This window comes from Mercenaria mercenaria, chromosome 13, assembly GCF_021730395.1.
Source record: "Mercenaria mercenaria strain notata chromosome 13, MADL_Memer_1, whole genome shotgun sequence".
In the NCBI taxonomy this organism is placed as follows: Eukaryota; Metazoa; Mollusca; class Bivalvia; order Venerida; family Veneridae; genus Mercenaria; species Mercenaria mercenaria.
Genome location: NC_069373.1, coordinates 56,287,076 through 56,310,150, shown reverse-complemented (window position 1 = coordinate 56,310,150; position 23,075 = coordinate 56,287,076). Strand labels below are relative to the sequence as shown.

General features: G+C 35.8%; 1 protein-coding gene and 1 pseudogene across 1 annotated transcript in view; one reads left to right on the top strand and one right to left on the bottom strand.

Annotated features, from left to right (window-relative positions):
- Window positions 1-11,738: 11,738 nt before the first annotated feature.
- On the bottom strand, window positions 11,739-13,135 carry LOC123530307 (uncharacterized; annotated as a pseudogene).
- Window positions 13,136-14,774: 1,639 nt separating this feature from the next.
- Window positions 14,775-23,075, top strand: part of LOC123529242 (general transcription factor 3C polypeptide 1-like) — a 61,813-nt gene continuing 53,512 nt past the window's right edge. Inside the window, exons 1-2 of the mRNA XM_053520913.1 lie at window positions 14,775-14,850; window positions 20,632-20,735. Of these exons, the coding sequence (XP_053376888.1) occupies window positions 20,678-20,735 (58 nt within the window). The 5' untranslated portion in view covers window positions 14,775-14,850; window positions 20,632-20,677. The remainder of the gene's footprint in view (window positions 14,851-20,631; window positions 20,736-23,075) is intronic.

Below are 23,075 nucleotides of genomic sequence, written 5' to 3'. Positions count from 1 at the left end.
GTGGCCAGTTTATTTACATTTCAGCGTAAAATGTTTTTAAATCTATTTTCAAATATTTATTTGCGCTGTATTTAATTAATTCTTTGAAATAATAAGTATGCTTTTCTACAATCCAGAACGGAAGAAATTAGCATGGTATACATCTTAAACTAAATAAATGTTAAAAGTTAATTTAGATAAAAGGAAAATTGCCAAATATATAATCAAGGAGTATGGAAATGGCGCTATTAATCCATCAGAGTGGCTGCCTGCATGATAGACTTTTTTCTAAAATGTTAGCCTGCGATGGTTCGATTTTAAAAATTCTTTGAGCGTTCAGAAAGGCTTTACAATGATTTTTATATTGAATCAACTTATCATTAGGGATTCCTTCCTCTTTAAAAGTGATTGAAAGATTCATCAGTGAACATTTAAGGCTATTTTGATAAAAATGTTACTCATGTACCTCCTTTTTAATATTCGTTGAAATGAAAACTGAAAGCTAAAGAAAGTTTCCCAGGGAAAACTTTTGCAATTCGATGGTCAACAAGGCTTATATACTGTTTGCCTTTTGTTGTTGAAAAAAATATATATTTATTTCCTTATTTGTTTCTGTTTGAAGCATTTCTTTGTAACTTTTCAAGTGTTTACGTATCGATCAGCGGACAATGATCTTGATTCACATGAATCAGGAAGTTGCTTTTAAATTCTTATCAACAAATTGTTGTATTAAAACCCCGTCAGACTTTATCTAAACTAGAAAATTTGACAGTTCATTGAGTCCAGCATTAATTCTAGTTTGTAAAATGTTCCGATTCAACTTTGAGAGGTGTTTCACGTTCAATCAAACTTAGACTGTTATTTTTATAGGCTAGGTTCCGTTGATACAGTTTTAGAAGATGTGCTTAAAGATGAGTGTGTGTGGGGGGTGGGGGATGTATTTGAGTAACTTTCTCATACGTGTAAGGCGAGGCGTACATAGAAATCATCTTGAAAATTTCAAGAGTGATCAGGTCAGATGATGTTTAAAAAAATCAGCCTTAAAATTGTCAATCTTCAACCTAAATTATAACAATTTTACTTTTGCAGTTCCTGTTTAAAATTGTAAAAAATTCGGACTAACTTGATCAAAAGGAACTGGTTGGCAAAATCCAAAGGATGTAAATTCCTTCGTCACCGTGGCAGAAATGCAACAGGTTGTGTGTGCCATAGACATTGTTACGTTGCTTTTAGAAAAGTACTTTCAATATTAACAGATGATATATCATTTTAATTATCAAAAGCTAAAGACAAGACTTGTCACTGATGATCAGTAGTTAATAAACCTAAATACACGCACAAAGAACAAGTACAAAGATTCAAGATTTTTAACAGAATGCAGCCCTCCTTAAACCACAACCTAAAAGCAATGCTACTATGGATGTGTTCATAATAGTACGCTTATCAAATGTTCTAAAAAAGATAAAATGTAAGGGTAGATTTCCCGGAAGCACAGAGCACCCCAAACACAGCCATAGAGTCATGCATCGCAAAGTAGGCCAACAACAAAAAGAAGCTGTAACGGAAAAATATTGTAGACGGGTTGCTTCAAATATCTAACAATAAGTACATTATAGATATATGCAAAATACAGAAAAAATGGGGTGGGGTGGTAAGGGGTCGATAAAAGGGTCGGATGTAGGGAGAAGGTGGATCAAGGATGAATGTTAAACAGGGAAAGTCAAGTTCCTTAGACGCAGAATTCCTACAACGTCGCAGACACGCACGTACAAAACATACACACACACACACACACATAGCTAACATACACAGATAAACAAACAGAAAAGTAAGAAAAAACAACACTGTGGGGCACCGCCCATAACAAACACGTACAAATACATATACATACACACATAAGCAGGATAAACAACAGTAAGGCACCACCTTAGGACGACCGGTGGTCAAAATTATGGTGGGCACGATAACTTACTCCTGGTAAAAGGAGAGAGGTAGCAAATGCAAGGGAGAATAAATGCAAGGGAAAGGGATGGGATGGGGTAATCGGGGTGGTGAGGAGAAAGAGGAAATAAACGCTAACAACAAACAAGACAACATACACAACACAAAAAACGAGACGGACCGAAAACAAATTGAAAATAGGGGCACCGCATTGGAAGGTCAGTAACCTATAAAAATGAAACAGGGGGTTTAAATGCGTTTGTTTAAGGCATGCCAACCTCGCACTTACCCTATTTTCAACAAGTTAGACAAGACGGCGTAAATAAAATCACTCCCCGCTTAGAAAGGCTCTAACATTAGTGACAAAATACCAGATCATATAAAGTAAAACATAACAAATTGGGGTCAATCTAAGGTATAATTACACCGATGTACTCAACAACTTGTCTGAAGTCAGAGCACAAAGAGCCTAACTTTTAAGGGCACGACTAAGCAAGCTACAAGACAAAATTCCGCTCCCTCCGTCCATTTTTGCAGGATTTAGGAGACACGTTTGTTATTTTGTCATTATCTTAAAACTGCTAAAAGTCATTGTTATAACATTTAGCATACTTTGTGTTGAAAATAACATACTACAAATCAATAAAATCAAAATTGCTGTCATATTATAATTTCATTTATTTATGATTCCGCTTTTTTGAAATACCACAAAAATACACACAAATGTCTGAACAAAAATGTTATACATGTAATGAAAACAAATGATAACAAAAATAAGATAATGTCGTTGTCTTTTGTCGGCTGTGTTCTAGTGAAAAGTAAGTATAATATTCACCTTCTCTATATTTTTTCTACATAATAGAACACAGCAAAAAAAAAATATTTTTGTGACTTTTACAATATATGGGATCCCCTTCCCCTCCCACAACCCCACATATGATGACTCCTAGGATCAATGAGTTCATTAGGTGGCACGGTTGTTCCTGCATATTTCTTTATTTGTCATGAACAGGTTCAGTAAATCCGTTCAGCTGTTACTTTTCTTGACTGCGAGTCTACGATTCAAAAAGATTTTCTCATAGATTTTTTATTAATCCCCCGCCACAAATGGTGGGGGTTATAGGAATGGTCTCCGTCCGTCCGTCCGTCCTTCCGTAACTCTTTCGTGTCCCATCCATATCTCCTAAACCCCTTGAAGGATTTTCATGAAACTTGGGTCAAATGATCACCTCATCAAGACGATGTGCAGAACCCATGAGTCAGCCTTGTCGGCTCAAGGTCAAGGTCACAACTCAAGGTCAAAGGTTTGAGCCTTCCATTTCGTGTCCGCTCTATATCTCCTAAACCCCTTGAAGGAATTTTATAAAACTTGGGTCAGATGATCACCTCATCAAGACGATGTGCAGAACCCATGAGTCAGCCATGCCAGCTCAAGGTCAAGGTCACAATTTAGGGTGAAAGGTTTGAGCCTTCAATTTTGTGTCCGCTCTATATCTCCTAAACCTCCGCTCCATATCTCCTAAACCCCTTGAAAGATTTTCATGAAACTTGGGCCAAATAATCACCTCATCAAGACAATGTGCAGAACTCATGAGTCCGCCTTGTCGGCCCAAGGTCAAGATCACAACTCAAGGTCAAAGGTTTGAGCCTTCCATTTCGTGTCCGCTCTATATCTCCTTAACCCCTTGAAGGAATTTTATAAAACTTGGATCAAATCATCACCTCATCAAGGCGATGTGCAGAACCCATGAGTCAGCCATGCCAGCTCAAGGTCAAGGTCACAACTTAGGGTGAAAGGTTTGAGCCTTCAATTTTGTGTCTGCTCTATATCTCCTAAACCCCTTGAAGGAATTTTATAAAACTTTGGTCAAATAATCACCTCATCAAAACGATGTTCAGAACTTATGAGTCAGCCATGCCGACTCAAGGTCAAGGTCACAACTTAGGGTCATAGGTTTGAGCCTTCCATTTTGTGTCCACTCTGTATCTCGTAAACCCCTTGAAGGATTTTCATCAAACTTGGGTCAAATGATCACCTCATCAAGAACTCATGAGTCAGCCATGTCAACTCAAGGTCAATGTCACAACTCAAGGTCAAAGGTTTGAGCTCTGTATCTCCTAAACCCCTTGAAGGATTTTCTTGAAATTTGGGTCAAATGATCACCTCATCAAGACATTGTGCAGAATTCATGAGTCAGCCATGTCAGTTCAAGGTCAAGGTCAAAGCTAAAGGTCAAAGGTTTGCCCTTTCACTATCCATAGCAGTGACGGGGGATTTAGCTGTCTTTCAGACTGCCTTGTTCCAATATGCTTTGAATAACATTCATAGCTTGTGACAAATTTCAAACATGTATCATCAGTTGTTTTAAATAAAATGGTTAATATGTGTGCACAAAAAAACAAAAACATGGAAATAAAAAAAAACATATAGACAACGCGGTCAAAAGCAAATAACGGAACAACACCTTGGAATGATCAGTTATAAAAACACCACTATTTCAGAGAAATCCCCTTTAGATCTCCACCTCGTACCAATGTTTCAATCCCCACTAAGTGAATCCCTAACAGAAGGGATGGTAATAATAAGCAAGAACCATATGTAACAGGAAGAACCTAAACAAGTAAATGTCTCTGCATAAGAGAACCACCATAAGGGTTGGGCTTTAAGAACTGTCTATCATGGAGTCTCTTCTACCTGTTCGGTCTGACACACACACAGACGAAAGAATTCCACCTGGGCGGATCCAGCGGGGTGGGGGGGGGGGGGTGGAGGCGTGTTAAGGGGGTCAGGATCCCCTCTCAAAGTTGAACAAACAGTAAAAAAAATCATATTATAACATACTGCGGCTGCGATCACCGTGAATCTAAACAATACTTGCTGTGTATGATACTGTTGTAAAATCAATTCAAGAATAAACAAGTCAAATGGTTTATCGCGGCCAGAAATTTGTAGAAACCGGACAGAAGTTGCGAAATTGTCATTTGTGCAGGAATGAAGCGTTTACCATAATGTCCAGTACTGGACAGGTATAGTGACCATGCACGGACACAGCCAATTTTCTCAGAGGGGGTCCGATCCCGTGCCCCCACCCCCAACCCGCCCACGAAATTCTGCAATTTGGCACTTCATTTTTTGCATTCTGGGACAGTTTTATTGACTAACCTGTTAAATTTGCGAAAATGATAAAATCAAGCTTTCTTGAAGGTAAAATTCTTAGTTTCTTTTAGATAAATAATATGAATTATGTCGGGGTCATATGTAGCAGCAGCCGCATATACTTTACATGCAGTCCTAATGTTGCCTTTTTCGAAAAACATTTTCTTTCCTCCTTGTCTTCTTTCCTTTTTTAAAGATTTTCCAGAGGGGGTCCGGACCCCCGGTCCCCACCCCCCATCTGGATCCGCGCATGGTGACATATCATGCTTTCTGTTTATTGTGGTTTAAATTTCAACAGAGCACAATTGTCTGAACAGTGTACAAACTCATTACTGTTTTTTTCAGGCAAGGGTGGAAAAAAAGTGGTAGACAATGAAAGCAGTAACATTTTTATTAAAAAAAAACAAAAAACAATGAGACCAACATTTCCAACATCTTTGAACGGTTCAAAAATCCCATGTTAAACATACGATAAAGCCCGAAACGCGTGAAAATGTTCCGAATGTAAATCGGGTGAAGTAAGCGCTCTATGTAGATTATGCGTCTAGATTGATTAAACTGGGCGAGTCTACTTACTTATTACTTGAGGATGAAAAAAAAACGTGTTTTTTTAAATGTTGCTCTTAAACAAGGGTGGCGGTTGAACTACTAAAAGTACAACAACAGTTGATTCACAACAAATCGTACGGTATGTTTTATAATCAGTAGAAGCTAGTCGTATTTACGCTTATGAGACCTGTTTCACCCATAAGTAAAGAATTGACAGGTCCATCATGAAATATTTTCCCCATCGTGCAAATACTTGTCCTATTCAATATGATTGCCGCGATCAATGATTAACAGAAGCTAGTCTATCAATGGTCCAGTCTTGTATTTTGGCCCTTACTGCCAATACGCAGACTGTATCATCCCCATAGGCCACGTACCTCGCATACCAGAATCATTGTCTTTAAATATATTTATTCCCGGAAATACATATTCCGGGGAAAACAAAAATACATAGATCATAGTTTAAACAAAATAAACAGGAAAAGATGAGAATGAAAGCATATATCATATAAAATTCTTCTAATTAAGGTTCGGTTAGTAAGGTACAGTTATATTTGTATTACTTTTTCAAGCTATCAGGATGTTACAATACAACGCTAGGAAGACGGATTACGGATTCTATCCTTTTCATTTTAACATCCGTTTTACGCCGAAATAAAAGTTTTAGGGCCATTCGATGTATCCGTACGATATCCGTTTTTAACCTCGGGATGGACATTTTTACCAGGAAATGTTTGTATTCCTGGCGAAAACAGAGGCGTTCTGGCCAAGAACAACCTCTTACCGGAAAGGTAAGTTTTATAGCGAAAACTCATTCATTGGTTTGATTGATATTCATCACCAGCATGCTAACGCGGATACGTACTTCATGATCCCTTTTCTTTCAGTCCTAAAGTAACTATTCTGAACAATTATTCCCGATGTTATTCCCATTGATCTCAGCAAGTTGAGTAAAGTCTTTCACTATGCTATTGTGGCTAGTATACCGAAATGTAAAATAAGACAAAATATTTAATTGGTCCCTTACTTTTCTAAATATTTTAATTATAATTAAGAGTGTCAACATAAATTCCATATGAGGTAATGGAATGTCAGATTTGAGATACATACCACCATTGAAAAAAAAAACCTTAACTTAGATCACACGTTTACTCCTAATTGTCTGAGAGAAACGTTTAAGTTCCAAAGAAAAATCCTGCAACGACTTCACTACCTTTGTTATACTGAAAATAAATTAGTATACCTTTGTTTTAAACCAAGCATTAACATGTATGCTGACACGAATCGCATAAGAATGCAAAAGTAATGTGGGTAGTGTCATTAAAGGATTAGTTGTAAGGAGAGACAACAATATCTTATATTTAAAATAACTTGCATGGAATATTGTCCCTTGTGATTTATTTTCATCTTTTGTAGTTGCGACTAACAATTATCCGACTGTTGTGAACAAAAGAAATATTGTAAAATCTTTTAGTTCTTGTTTTTTTTTCATGTATCTTTATTAAATAAGAAAGTAAAAAGGTCATTTTGTGCGCCTAAGAGGTGTATGTTTTTGCCTCCAAAGCTGCATACGTTGTCGGCTGAGGGTTGTTAGAAATTCATTACCGTACCTATAGCTAATCCTAACATGAAAACTATCTTGTCTGTATGCAGCTCTTCCTCTGTTGTTAAATACTGTAGATGATGATCCAAATAATCAATAGAATTAGTTAGCAATTTTTAAGCTGAAGTTGCAATGATACCGATCGTTTCTTGTAGTTTATTAATATCCATGAAAGCAGTCTATATACTAGATATGCCCATTATCTTAATTGCATAGTACATTTTTTGAGCAAACAAAAACATTTCCATACGTTAGGTAATAAAGACCTTGAACCAAGTTACCCAAAATGCACCAGTTTACCACATTTGTTCTATTCATCTTATTCCTAACTGAGGATATTGTGCGAAAACCATTTTACTACTTTAAAAACAATCGCCCTTGTTCCAAGTAACTAAAAATGCAAAGAACTTGGATTATAGCTCGATAAAAGTTGCCTATAATTATCAATAATTACGTGGACTTTTCTTCTAGTTACTTCATCAGACAATATACCTCATTGAAAATTGTACAGGATATACATTAACATATTAGATATAGTAACAAGTAAGCGCTGAAGAAGGGCAGGTCAATAAATATATAGCTTCTATAAACTTTCACAACAAATAAATACAAGGAAATGCAAGAACAAAGAATTAAACTTCAATTTTACACAGGTTCGTTAATGAATCATTTCTGATTACATTAAAACACTTGACCCAAAGAAAGCAACAGGAATAGATGCCATTCAAACTAAGATAATAGAACTAGTCTAAGTAACACGCCTGTTCAAAAAAGGTGATTCATTTATAGCTAAAAATAACAGAGCTGTGAATAGTCCTCCCAACCCTTTAAAAATGTATGAAAGACCAATAAGCGACCTGTTAAATTCCCACTTTGGTAAAACTTTCCATTAGTGCCTGTCTACATTAGGACACTCCTACTGATGTCGGTCTATCCTTCTACGTCTCATAGAAGTCTGGAAGACAGCACTTGACGAAAACAAATACGTAGAAGCCATACTAATGGACCTATAAAATGCCTTTAATTGTCTCCAACATGACATATTTATCCTTAAATTAATGTCATATGGTTTCTCCAAATATGTTTGCAATCTCATGCATAGGCATCTATTTAACAGAAAATAAAGGGTTAAACTCAGCGAAGCAATTGGTCGTGTTCTACAAAGTTAAGTCCTCGGCCATCTTCGACAAATTCACCCTATATAACTATGCAGACGAAAATTACCCTGTCGTTCACAAATACAATACCAGAGAGCAGGAATATAAAAAAATCGTCATGCTCATCTAAACAAAACTTGTGTATTTTAAAGTATATCAATTTTCTTATTATTTTAATAATTCTTAATTTTGTTTTATATATGCTTATGTTTATACTTTTCTTCAGTCTATTTATCTTCATTTGTTTCATTTAATATGTTTGTCGAAAAATAGCTCATGGCTAATGTTGTATTATTATATTGTATCCGACTTAAAATAAAGTGTCTTGTTTACATCAAATTGTTATTAAACGTGGTAAACTTCCCCGAAGGGTAAACAGTAACAGGACAAATGGTTCGAGGATGATTTAGAGTTATTTTGAAAAAGAAAAAAATATATTCTTTATGATTCTTTAACCTTTAATATATCTTATCTTTCTTCCGTTATTGACTAACACTTTACAGGGACGTGGGCACTTTCGTAAACGTCAAGTCACAAATATTATTCGTAGAAATAACAGGAAATCAGGCAAAATAAAAGGGAAATGAAAATATATTAATGATTAAAAGATAATAACAGGGATAAAAAGTCAGGCCAACCGCAGAATTGAACTACTCAAAAGTTAGAAGGAAGAGTGGTAGGCTATTCCATAAGATTAAAGATCTAGGGGAAAATGAGTGTTTGTAACAGTTGGTGGTTGCACAGATTAACCTGTAAGACATTGGATGATAATGGCGTGATATCCTTGTTAGGTGGATGAGATAATCTGCAATAGGGATTGCAACAAGATTATTTAAAGTTTTATACATCAGAGAAAGTCTGGAGTCAATGTGCTGGTGACCTTAAATGTGCCATTTTAGACTGCATAGCATTTCGGTGACTCTGGTAATGCGGCCAATGTCAGACGTAGTCCAACTCGCTGTTCGTTTTTGAATGGTGTCTGTTTAGTCTATTTTGCTTTTGTGTGTATGGTGACTAGCTTTGGAACTACAGTCCTTGGTGGTCTGATGATTGTCTGATATGCCATGTACTTAAGGGGTTTTGAGATGACCTTTATATTCGTGCGAATGAAACCTAAGGTTTGATTTGCCATTTTGGTTGACCTATTTATATCGGTGTTCCACGAGAGATCCCTTAAACTACTCACGCCATAGTATTTTGCTGAGATGACAGATTCTAGTAGTGTATAATACAGATAGCAGTATAAGGGAATATAGTGTTTCATTTATGTAACGTGTTTTGTAATTTATACGGATCCTATATGATCCAGGGTTTTGCAAAGTACACATGTAAAGGCTATTTTCCCATAGATGGCCGCCCTTCTGATGGGCTTGATCTTGTCTGGTCCACATGTACCTTATGAGGGTAAAGATTTGACAGGAGCTTGTCTATGCCATTTGCATATAAATGGATGCTTGACATTCCTGGGTAGGTTTGGCTGTCTACTGGTGGTGAGTTTTTTTTTATCTGAGTTGGATGCTAAATTTAAAGGTGATTTATGACTTAATACCAACTGAAATTGCTTCTTTTGACCTGTTGTTTTTCAAGCAGCATATTAGACTTTATTTTAGTTTGATTTGTATTTCAAAGGTGGCAATGATGCTGAATCTTATTTGGAATGCCTGAGGAGGGAATAGAAAAATTTGGTGTTTGGTTTTGATGCATAGGAGGCATCAGGCTGGTTAACATTCAAATTATCTTCAAGGAATATTGTTAAGCCTGATTTATTTCTTTTCGAGCAGTATGTCTGAAGTCCAAGTTGGGCTGTTTATAGTGGGCGAGATATTTTCCCATAGATTTTCAAATGATAGTGGGCTATTTGTCTGCCCCTCCTCTAACACTTCTTGGTGGTACTTATCAATTTAAGTGACTGTATAATCCTTCTCAATGTGTGCGTTTTTTCTTTTTTTTTTTGTACAGCGGGACTTAACCTTTCCAACAATACATATAGTTGTAAACCGACTGTGAGAAGTACGAATGAAAGCAGCAGAAACCAACTCCCTTTAACTTGTATTTTGTCTTACATGAATACTTGGTAATTCAAATGGGTGTTGTATTCACATAGCACAAAATCATGGGCCTTGCATAAAACAATACGGCATAATCCGCTTTTAGTCCCCCCACGGATTTTAACTTTTTTTATAATTGTTTCTTCTCTTGAGAAGGAATATCTAAATTTGGTAAGTCACACTTGACTGAGCTACTGATATCGAAAGCTGTTGTCATTACAAGCTGGCCAATTAAACTCCGTGATCTTAGAAATAACCTCTGACGTTAAACTATTCTTTCCTAATTGAGGCGACTCTCTGACTAAACGCGTTCCGTGGAATACATATTACTAACCCGTGGATGATTGATTGATTCTTTTATTTTCTCCATTTTCGAAGAACATAACATATGTACATTCAGTCGACCAGATAGACATATATCAGCAAATTTACATGTAAACAACTAAATATTATCGTCACCTTCAAATGCATGGTTAATATGTGAAAACAAACCCCATTGCGATCCTCTAATTATGCGCAACAAATTCACGCATCGAATCGTAATAGATTGACCGGGTCAATGTCTTATTGCCGTATTTACTTTACTGAAAGTGGTAACAGATTTAATTTGTTGTTGGATTTAACAATTTATGTTAAATAACTAGCGTAAATACTTACTTGACATTTTTTGGCAGTATAAAACAGACATTGCAACCAAAATTTTACAAGATGATCATTATATATTTATAAAGATGTGCCCTAGAAGGAACTTTTGCTATGCTTTAACTTGTAAAGTATGTATATTTTTAGCTTTGCTCTCTGATCATGATCACCCAGGCGCTTGATTTATATAACCAATGAATACATTTACTTTTATCAAAAAAAATGATTAATGATTCAAGCGTGCAATGTCAAAAATGACAGATGAATAATAATGTAGATGAAATATCGACTTACCTGTAACACTGGTTAAGGTAATAGGTACTGTAGGTCTCAGATGCGATAAATTTCTCCCAAAATAACTGTACAGAGAATGTTAGTTACTTCACTGAATAACATAAAATTCCATCATTTACACTTTTACAAAAATGTCATTGCTTTTTGTAGTTATAAATTGCTTCTGCAATTAGTTCTTTGTCACATGTTCTACACAAAATCGTCATCTGATGACGACCAATATTAAAATTATTTTTGTGTAAGGATTCTGGTCCTTTTTATGACGAGCATTTGATCTAAATTTTTTATCATCTTTTGTAGGAATAAATCTTTTCGGATGGCAAACAGTGTTTGTCTTCATCCTCCTGGAAGAAACTTTTGTTAGATGACTATCTTCTTGTACTAGAAGTTGTGACTTTGCGTTTAGAAACTCTTGGCTGCGGATCTCTCTTCTGTTCTGGAACAGGAGTTGGCGGCTCTACGATTATGTCTTCATCTGACAGACTGGAACCAGAGAACAGATCTGATAATAATGTCATTGTAGCAGGAGGTAACTCAGGGTTTTCTTCATCTGTTGATATCAAGCAAACATCAGTGTCTTCAACAGATGATTTGGCAGAAGGACGAGAACCAGGAACTTCCACAGATTCATCAGTATTGCACCACTTCGGCTGGCTAGCGATGGCTTTGGCACCACGTACACAAACTTCATACAAGTCATCACTATGTGGTGTTGATTCTGGGTCAGTAGACTCAGCGTCAGTTAAGGCAGGTTGTACTTCCATGTCCCTGAACCTTTCAATGTCAGCTATTCTAGCGCATGAGTCAAAGAGCAGGGTCATGTAGTAGTATCTGGCTGGCTCATCTGAAGTGTAAATGGACTTGAGGAGACGAAAGAAGGAATCGTAAATGTTACCTTTTACCTCCGCTCGCCACATGACTTCGGCGATATGGCCCTCCCATTGTATTGCTTTTGTGCCAGCCATCCCCCGGAAGTGATCCTTTGCATGCTTCCATGCACCTTCTGTCTGATTTGTATGGACTGTGGTGATTTTCACCAGTCTGGACGTTCTTTATACTCTTTCGTAAAGGTATATTTGTGCACTACAGTGAAGTGTTGATACCCGATGTCGTTAAGTGAGTAATGTGCACTCCAGCCATCGCTATATATTGTAGAACCGGACTGCACGTGTCTCTGGATGAGTGGCAATAACGTAGTTTGTGTCCGATCCGATAGATGATAGATTATCAGAGTATTGTAAGATCTTCCTATCATACCGAAAACCCACACTCTTAATCCTTTTCTGGGATCGCCCTTGTTGTATTTGACTCTCCTCCCAAACAATGATTCGTCAGTTTCAATTACCCCAGACAACTTCTTGTTACGTAAATTCCGGTGATAATGTTCCTTGAACAGCTCTCTCAAGAAGCTTGCCCAATCCAAAGCTGTACTTTTATAATAAATACCTGAGGAACGGGCACATAGGAGCAGCGAGCTCTTCTCCAAATACGACTTTACGAACACAGTGATTTCCTGAACTGTGAGCTTGGAAGATTTAAAGAAGCTGTTGCACCTAATGGTCTTCTCATGATTCCTGTTCTTGTCACATCTGAGTGATGCCCCAGACGCCTTCCATGCCCGCTGACTAACTTTCATGGTTCCCGGGCAATCGTTTAGTATTTCTTTGCCATACAAGTCTTCCCTAACCTTGTATTTTTTGGAACAAGGCATGGGCCTAGCCAACAAGTCTTTTTTCATTATCCATTGATTTACACAATTGTCCTCTTGGCTGAAGACATAGAAAAAAATCCATGGGCTTTCAAAGTCACTAAAAGTGATTTGCTCAACATCCAGAATGTTTTTTTTTTTTATAATTTCCGTCAAGATCAAGAGGATTAACATGTTCTTTAGCCATTATGATCCACGTTGCAAGTGGGAGTGACCACATGTAATATAAAGTGGATATTGACCACCAAAACATCGTGCAGAAACTAAATGTGTACTACCATGTCCAATATAAATGAAGGTAATAGATAAATTTCCTTATATGGTCAAGCTTCTTCTATCATTTTAAAGCGTTATTTAGACTATTTGAGTCCGGTAAATACAAGAGTGGCTTATATGCGTGGAATGTTACCAACGGAAGCTACGCGTACCTGAACGGAACAGTTAGAAGGTATACGAACGCGTCTGAAAACAGTAAAGGTAATTTAGGTTTAATTTATTTATATTTATTAAAATTAAAAGTCATGTTGTTTGACCTAGCTATAATTGTATAATGTTGACAGTATGCCATGTGAGTTTTGACATTGCATGCTTGAATGAACAAACACGTGATAAATATGTATGTTTTCATTGGTTCCTTAAATCAAGCGTCTAGATTATCAAGATCATAGATATAGTTTACAAACGTTCGTAAATTTTTGGAAAAAGTTAAAATCCCCCCGGGTAGGTGGTGGTGTGGGGGGGGGGGGGGGGGGGGCTAAAAGCAGATTATGCCAACAGTACATTAAATTGATAAAACTGTTGGATCAACAAGTTAAAAGTATTGCGCATGAGCACCAACATGCCCCGTGCTATGGAAAATTATTTTTGTAAAAATAGATGACAGAATTTACGTTGATATCTATCTGTGGAAAAAAAAATTTCCTTGTAGATATAAAAAATTTGAAAGGTATGGGTAGATCTGAACCCCCGAATTATCGGGATTAAACTATTCCATAAACAATATAGAGATAAAGCATTTATATGTCTGGAAATTTGTTCTCTCTAGACTCTTGTTGCCAACGGTATGTATTTTATTCAATATGTGTGTTATCTGACACATGCATGGACACTAGAAAATATAATTTCAGCTGATCACTACCAAATCAAATGTAAGCCTATGTAGGTCTAGCTACAAAGAGTCAAAATATAGATTGTCCTTATCAGATTCCTTTCCTCGTGACCTTTCTCAATCGCATCGTGTTTTATTTACTGTGCATTTCAGTATATGTTCTATAGAAATTAGGGCCGAAAATAGGATGTACCTGTCATAAGCTAAATAAAAATGGCTGGCTGAGAACTTCATGTCTCGAAAAGACACATTGAGTGAGGCGAAAATGAGTAATTTCAGAGGGTTATAATTAATAAAGTCAAAGAACTATAAAAAAGATTATAGCTCTTTGATAAAGTGTAGCTTTAAAATATATAATAGTCAACATCCCTTTTGTTTTTCTTTTTTCTATGGTAGCGAGATACTTAGGATATAAGTATCTGATAAACTGATATTCTAGAAAATGTCTTTATAACGTTATTAAGCATGTGCCTTTTTATATGAAACAAAGAAACAGTTGGATTTAGTGGTATACAACCTAGACGACACAATTCACTCGATTAAATGTTCGTTATAATAATCAAAGCAACCATACCTGAAATGCCTAACTTTGTTCTCTGTGCCAGCCATGATGAAAGAGTGTGTAAGAAATTGGTGGAATTAAATAGAATTCATTCGTTGTCAGGTTTCATTTCATTGTTTAGTGTATTGCACTATGTTCGCAAGTTATTTTTGCTTGTTGCAAATTAAGTTGTTTTTCAAATTTAACGGGCTTTTCCCCAAAAATTACACATTCTACGTCACGTGGGGAAGTTTCTGATGTTGTCCGTCAGGCTGCTGGTTCAAATCCCATTGATTTCATACGCATTTTGATTGAATTCTTTTTAATACATTTTCTAGACTTTATTAACTTTTCTTTATTCGAAGGATGAAGTTTGTTTTAATAATTTTTGTCAGATTTATTATATATAACTTTATCATGACATCACAGTACATTAGGGGTTCTAACTGACCAATCAGAGAGCTGCATTTTCAAGTACCTGCCAGTTTCCACTTGGGTATAACAAAGTATATTTACAATGAACATATAGTGACTTTAGAAACAAATATCACAGCATTTTAGAAATCAAATTAAGATTTTTCACTGCTCATGTCCCAGATGATGCTACAAACGACAAAACTTTGAAGTTTCATTGAAATATCATATCGATTTAATAGCTTTATTTTAGTTAAAAGTTTGAGATTTTACACAGGGAGTCTATGATAAAGTCCGAGTAAAATGTAATCAATACCCAAGTGAAATAAGTATCATTCCACAATGTTTTGGACATGTTAAAATTATGAATATACAAAAGGCAGTGGCTAGAGAACCGGACTCGGTTCCCTAGACAACAACTTTATTCGTCCGGAACCGGTTCGCTAGCCAAAGTACCGTGCATAGGCTAGGGAACCTGAATTTTATTTGCATAAAACTGTCGAAATTCACTTTGTTTCTTTTGGTAAGTATCATATGTGCATATTATTATCTTAATAAGTTAATTAATTTTACCATTTCAGCAAGCTATGCCCTTTTATTTATTTGTGTTTACTGTGTCTCCAGAAGTGTACTCGCCGCATACTGTCTGTTGGAATGATAAAATGAACAAGTACAAATGAATGTGAAATCGTCGACACTGGAGCCGAAATAAACTTCAAATTTAAACTTAAAAGGTATAAAACAATAAAACCCTTATGGAAATATTATAGTTTGCCGCGAACACTTGCTGCGATCATGCCGCGAATATCCAGCGAACATGCCGCGAACACTTGATACAATTGCTATAATAGTTCACGGGATGTTCGTTTGGTGTTCACTTTTCACATGCAAATTAGTTTTGCCGCGAACAAGTTGCTGCGAACTTCCCGCAAACAAGTAGCTGTGAACTTCCCGTGAACAAGTTGCCGCGATCATCCCGCGAACTAGTTGCCGCGAACATCTCGCGAACTAGTTGCCGTGAACATCCCGCGAACTAGTTGCTGCGAACATCCCGCGAACTAGCTGAAAACCATCTCTACAGAAATTGTGTACAAAAAAGCATCATAGTACAGAAAAAGTGCAAAAACAAATAAATTAGTAGGAATCAGGGATATAAATTTATTGAATAAACTTCAACACTGACTGAGGTTGTAACAAATTCAAATTGTCAATGTCTGAACTTTTTCATATCATATTTGGAGCATTTTAAACAAAAGTTTTAATGATAAAATATATATATATATGTTTGAATTTTAACTGTTACTTGTCATTTCAATAACAGTGTCTGAGTGCATGTATTCATTTCATCCCAATGTTTTTCTTCACACTTCTTATAAGTTATATGTATTACTACAAATCTGTCATTGTTTTACATGTTAATTATCAGATTTATGAAGCTAAGAAATTGTCAAAATAAGCTAGTTTTATATTTCTTTTTAGATAATCTGATACAGCTCTGCAAAAGGTTAAGCATATCTATTTCATTTTCAAAATTCCTTATGTTTACTGAGATATATAAGTATAGATATTAAACATAAATTTTCTGACTTACCACAAAAAAGTATATATTCCTGTTAGCCTCACTTATGAAAACTGTCTGTAATGCACACAGATTTCCTTCTAAACATGTCCAGAATATCTGGTTGTAATTAACTTATCAGACTCATACTGTGACCTTACAGATAATGTTACAAATTAATTGATCTACAATTACCTGCTCTTATAAAAGCTCTTCAGTAACAGTTTACCAAAAGATTATAATCTACTAAGTTCTTCTCGCGAACATGCCGCGATCATTGGTCTTCCTGCGAATATCTCGCGAACTAGTATCAAACCAATCGCGGCATGATCCCGGTAGCAGCGAATATCCCGCGAATACTTCCTGCGAATAGGTATGTTCGCGGCATGTTCGCAGCTTTTTGACCATTTCGTAAGGGAAGAATCGATTAAAACAAATTAAGTAATTTCTGTTAATTAGTATTGATTACATATCTTTGAACGTGAAATGCCGAGGTGTTACAAACAAGTATTTAAAGTGATCAAAGAATCTGTATGAAGTTTTAAGGGCAATTAAATTAATTTGTTCATCTATAAACATGTAATGACGCAAATACAAACCAATATTATTTTATAGTTAAATAATTTAAACATAGAACAAGTTTAAAGCAAAATTTAAAAACTGCAAAGTAGTTTTCACGCATTCATTCGAACTAGTTTATATCATTCCAATACGACAGACACGGTATATATGCGGCGAGTACTCTTTTTGAGACAGTAAACGCAGATAAATGCAAGAGCATGACAAAATTAATTAAGATAATAATATGCATGACATTTACCAAGTAACAAAGTGGATTTCGGCAGCATTATGCATAGAAATAAAATTCCGGTTCCCTAGCCTATGCACGGTATTTTGCTTAGAGAACCGGTTCCAGACGAATAAGTTCGCAGTCTAGGGAACTGATTCCGGTTATCAGCACTACGGAATGAATTACATTGTCACAAAATGGTTAGTTACAGACTCACATTCATTCCATAGAGTTGATATGATGATGCCTAAATTATTTTGAAAATTTTTATCTTCTCAGTCACTTTTATATACTCCGGGGAAAAATAGCCCCCATTCATTCTGTAGAGTTGATAACATGATTCCTTGTTCTCCACAATAATACTGAGATAGTGAGAATAAAGAGAAATGGAAATAATTTAGGAGTCACGTACTGTATCATTGCTGCTCTACGGAATGAATGTGAGTGTGTAACTGTTATATGAAGATGACAGTGATGTACTTCATTCCGTAGGAATAGTCACCCCGGGGTCTAAACCGGGAGATTGCCTTGAAATCTAACCAGAAATCATGCCAGGAATCTTTCACGCAATAATTTCATCGAATGAAATGCCATGGACTCGTCTTTTACTTTAAGATGAAAATAAGGAGCTGTACTTTTAATTTGGGTCATATTTTAATTTATCGATGATATTGTTTCTTAGAGCGGGTTCGGGTCTGGCCGGCCGTGGACAGTAACCGGCCACTGCGCAGAAACACCCTATCTTTATGCCGTTGTCAAGTCAGTTTTCTCAAATACGGAAGTTTTCAGTCTGCCATTTTTAAAAATTCGATAATCAATGATATTTAGTACGTTTTCAGTATTTTAGCAGCAGTAACTTATCTATATTTAACATTTGACATGTGTAATTTATTAAAATTTCAAGGTCAAACAAATTATAGTTTCGAGTAATCGAGTTTACAATCTTGTAAATCGATATCGTATAATCTATGTTCGTAAACACCTGATGGAGGTTGAAGATGTTTCAAATCTAATTTTAGAGAGGCCGAGGAAGGCCGACGAAATTTTTACAATTCTTGTCAACTCGGACACTTGCACAAAAAATCATTTAAGTGAAAAAGTATATAGATCTAATGACTTTAAATATTATAATGATATCTATAATAAAATGTTATATACCAAAATATAAATAGATATTCTAATTGTTTTAATCAGAAGAAATCACGCATTAAAGATTCCACTAAAAATTTGCTCTAATTAGTGTTAATTGGCATCCATCGAGTTAATCATTCATTCCTCGATTATCAGCTTGTCAATTTGCAGGTAGTAAAAATAGAAAGTTTCAGACTGGATTCCCATACTCCTCGAAGAGCAGTGATGGTTTGTTATCTTGGCGATCTCGTTTCGAACCCAAAACTGCTGCTTTTTTTTTCTTATGACTAATATAGATCTAAATTTTTTCCAGATATGAAAAGAACATATTATAACTTCCACTTTGCGTGTTTTGATCTGTAAATGTACACAAATGAGCTTTAGCCAAATAATACATTTATAGGCATTGAGGGCCTATCGCATTAATCTTTGGGACAACCCTAATTCTATAAAAACAATATTTCAATATTTTTCTGTCTTTAACATACGAGTCGGCATTAGGTAATAGCCAGTGTCTAAAAGGGCCTCCGTGGCCGAGTGGTTGAGGTCGCTGACATACGACCACTTGCCCTTCACCCAGTTGCCCGGGGGCGTTTTTCCACCATCAAAAGCAGGCAGGCCGCCATTGTGTGAGTGTGACGTACGTTAAACCCAACAATCCGGTGTTCCATGACTTACTGGGCATGTGTTGCATGTCTGAAATTGAATGACGAACATGTAACATTATATGTGTTGATTAGATTTTTCAGATTTTAGGAATGTAGACAAAGACTAACAGAAGTTTCACATAGAGCATGGTCATTATCCTAAATGATTAAGAATACTGACCATGCTACTTCTGTTACTTTGTCTACATTCTTAAATTGTGAAATTGATTCGGCATTAATTTTTAAAGGATTTACGGCATATGACATGTTCTACATGTTTGTTCCTGTGAGTTTATGACGTAGATATGTCTCAAATGAATTTTGAGTGCTTAATTTAATTCATTAAAGAATTATCACGATTTTTTTTATCAAAACAGTATTGTCTTTTTTTAAAAATTTTGTCACGGCCGGTGAAACCCTACTGTGTGGCCGACCAGCATCGAAAACGGCCGACATGGGCCAACGACACTTGACAGTAATTACATTGACTGGTTGTCAATTCGTACAATGTTTTACCGCAATTAACCTCTGAAAGTGCGCGGGACAGTCTGATCTATATTTAGAGTCACTAGAATACGAAATCGAAACTAGAATGTTCCTCATATGGTACTGAATTAATTAAACGGCCGAATAACCCCGAACCTGCTCTACATGTATTTAACGCTTTACTAAAAAAGACTTTAATTTTGCTATTTCATGAGAACTTCAACTTCTTCAAGGTAAATTACACAGTACAGAATATATGTCTTTATTATATACCTATATAGCTCTATATAAATTATGTCAAAAATATAACTTGTAAATATGACCAGACTACTTTCATGACTACATGCATGACCTGACACAGTTCTACAAAATCTTCACTCATTTCTATTCTGCATGTAATATTGACAAACATTTAAGATTTTGTTCGATAACAAAATAACAAACAAAAAGGTGGAGGTATATAATAAAAGGGTCATTACAACAGTAGGTAGAGATGGAGCTACCATTATAATAACCCTATTTTATCGGGCTTGTTAATTTTGAATAATATTTAGTATAACAAGAAATATTTTGAGAAAAAAAAATATATCTTTGGTTTAAATTACTCTGAAAAAAATATTTTGGCTTTCAAGTTCGGAAAAAAAAATCCAACTTTCATAGAAGCCAAAAAAAATTCTTGGCTCCAAGTAAACTCCCAGAAAAGCCCCTTCTTAATTTAAGATTTTAAGACGAAAAAAAACTACTGCTCTGGGAGTGCTTTGCTCATTAATATTGGGTCAATATATTATAATAATTGATAACATGTGTGTAGTTTTGTTGGAGGAATATCAAATGTTTTTAGCCTAAATATGAATTAAATTTTGTACTTTACATTGCAGATGACTGATACTAGATGAAGAGTGTTGTAAGGAATTTTAGAGTAAAATGGCATCTAACTTGAAAGAAGCGCTGACAGAGGAGATAGCTCTTGAGGGTTTAGATGGTAAAAAAACTGGAGTTACTGATACTTACACTGTTATGATTAGAAAATAGCTTTGATGAATTTTAATTTTTGTGGTTTGGAGCCACATACTGACTGATATTAGGTCACCCGTAAACTGACGTTGCTAAACAATATTTGTATTTAGACTGTTCTTTCCTACTTTAATCAGTTCATTTTGTTAAAAATTTTAAGATTGGCGTTTTCAAAAGTACTGTAATACAGTGTATAACATGTAGGAAAACTCACAAATGCTTTACTCATGCATTCTAATTTAATATTATACAGCAGGAATTTAAAGTTCTGTGTCTTTTATCAGGCTCAAAGATCTATTATGCACATCTTTCACGAAAATATTTTTATACCTCCCCTTGTATACAAAGTAAATGGGGGCGAAAAAGACCACCGAAAAACCATTCCTGCAAATGTACCTACCCTCTTTTTTAAAGTGACAAGGTGAGCTTTTGTGATCGCGCAGTGTCCATCGTCTGTGCGTCCGTTCCGTCAGAATGTTCACCTTAATGATATCTGGTTCAAGTTCGAAACTGGGTCACATGCCTTCAAAAACTAGGTCAGTAGATCAAATAATAAAAAAACCTTGTGACCTCTCTAGAGGCCATATTTTTCATGGGATCTGTATGAAAGTTGGTCCGAATGTTCATCTTGATGATATTTAGGTCAAGTTTGAAACTGGGTCAACTGCGGTAAAAAACTAGGTCAGTAGGTCTAAAAGTAGAAAAACCTTGTGACCTCTCTAGAGGCCATACTTTTGAATGGATCTTCATGAAAATTGGTCAGAATGTTCACCTTGATGATATTTAGGTCAAGTTTAAAACTGGGTCACGTGCCATCAGTAACTAGGTCAGTAGGTCAAATAATAAAAAAACCTTATGACCTCTCTAGAGGCGATATTTTTTATGGAATCTGTATGAAAGTTGGTCTGAATGTTCACCTTGATGATATTTAGGTCATATTCGAAACTGGGTCATGTATGGTCAAAAACTAGGTCAGTAGGTTTAAAAATAGAAAAACCTTGTGATCTTTCTAGAGGCCATATTTTTCATGAGATCTTCATGAAAATTGGTGAGAATGTTCACCTTGATGATATCTACATTGTAGGTCAGGTTCAAAACTGGGTCACATGCCTTCAAAAACTAGGTCATTAGCTCAGATAATAGAAAAACCTTGTGACCTCTCTAGAGGCCATATTTTTCAATGAATCTTCAAGAAAATTGGTCAGAATTTTTATCTTGTTGATATCTAGGTCAAGTTCAAAACTGGGTCACATGAACTCAAAAACTAGGTCACTATGTCAAATAATAGAAAAAACGATGTCATACTCAAAACTTGGTCATGTGGGGACAGGTGAGCGATTCAGGACCATCATGGTCCTCTTGTTTTTAGCTTGACTATTCATAGAATAGTGAGCTATTGCACTCGCCCATGTGTCGGCGTCCGCGTCCCGATTTTGGTTAAGGTTTTGTATGTAAGCTGGTATCTCAGTAACCACTTGTGGGAATGGATTGAAACTTCACACACTTATTCACTGTGACAAACTGACTTACATTGCACAGGTTCCATAACTCTATTTTGCTTTTTTACAAAATTATGCCCCTTTTTCGACTTAGAAATTTTTGGTTAAGGTTTTGTATGTAAGCTGGTAACTCAGTAACCACTTGTGGGAATGGATTGAAACTTCACACACTTATTCACTGTGATGAACTGATCTACATTGCACAGGTTCCATAACTCTGTTTTGCTTTTTTACAAAATTATGCCCCTTTTTCGACTTAGAAATTTTTGGTTAAGGTTTTGTATGTAAGCTGGTATCTCAGTACTTACTAATGGGAATGGATTGAAACTTCACATACTTGTTCACTATCATGATCTGACTTGCACTAAGCAAGTCCCATAACTCTACTCTCTTTTTTTCAAAATTATGCCCCTTTTTCGACTTAGCAGTTTTTGGTTAAATTTTTGTATGTAATCTGATATCTCAGTATCCACTAATTGGAATGGATTGAAACTTCACACACTTGTTCACTGTCATGATCTAACATGCACTGTGAAGGTCCCATAACTCTACTTGGCATTTTTAGAAAATTATGCCCCTTTGACTTAGCAGTTTTTTGTTAAGTTTTTGTATGTAAGCTGGTATCTCAGTATCCACAAATTGGAAAGGATTGAAACTTCACACACTTGTTCACTGTCATGATATGACATGCAGTACAGAGGTTCAATACCTCTACTTTGCATTTTACAAAATTATGCCCCTTTTTCAACTTTTGTATTCATTCAATTGACAAGGCTGTTGAATAGTCGAGCGTTGCTGTCCTCCGACAG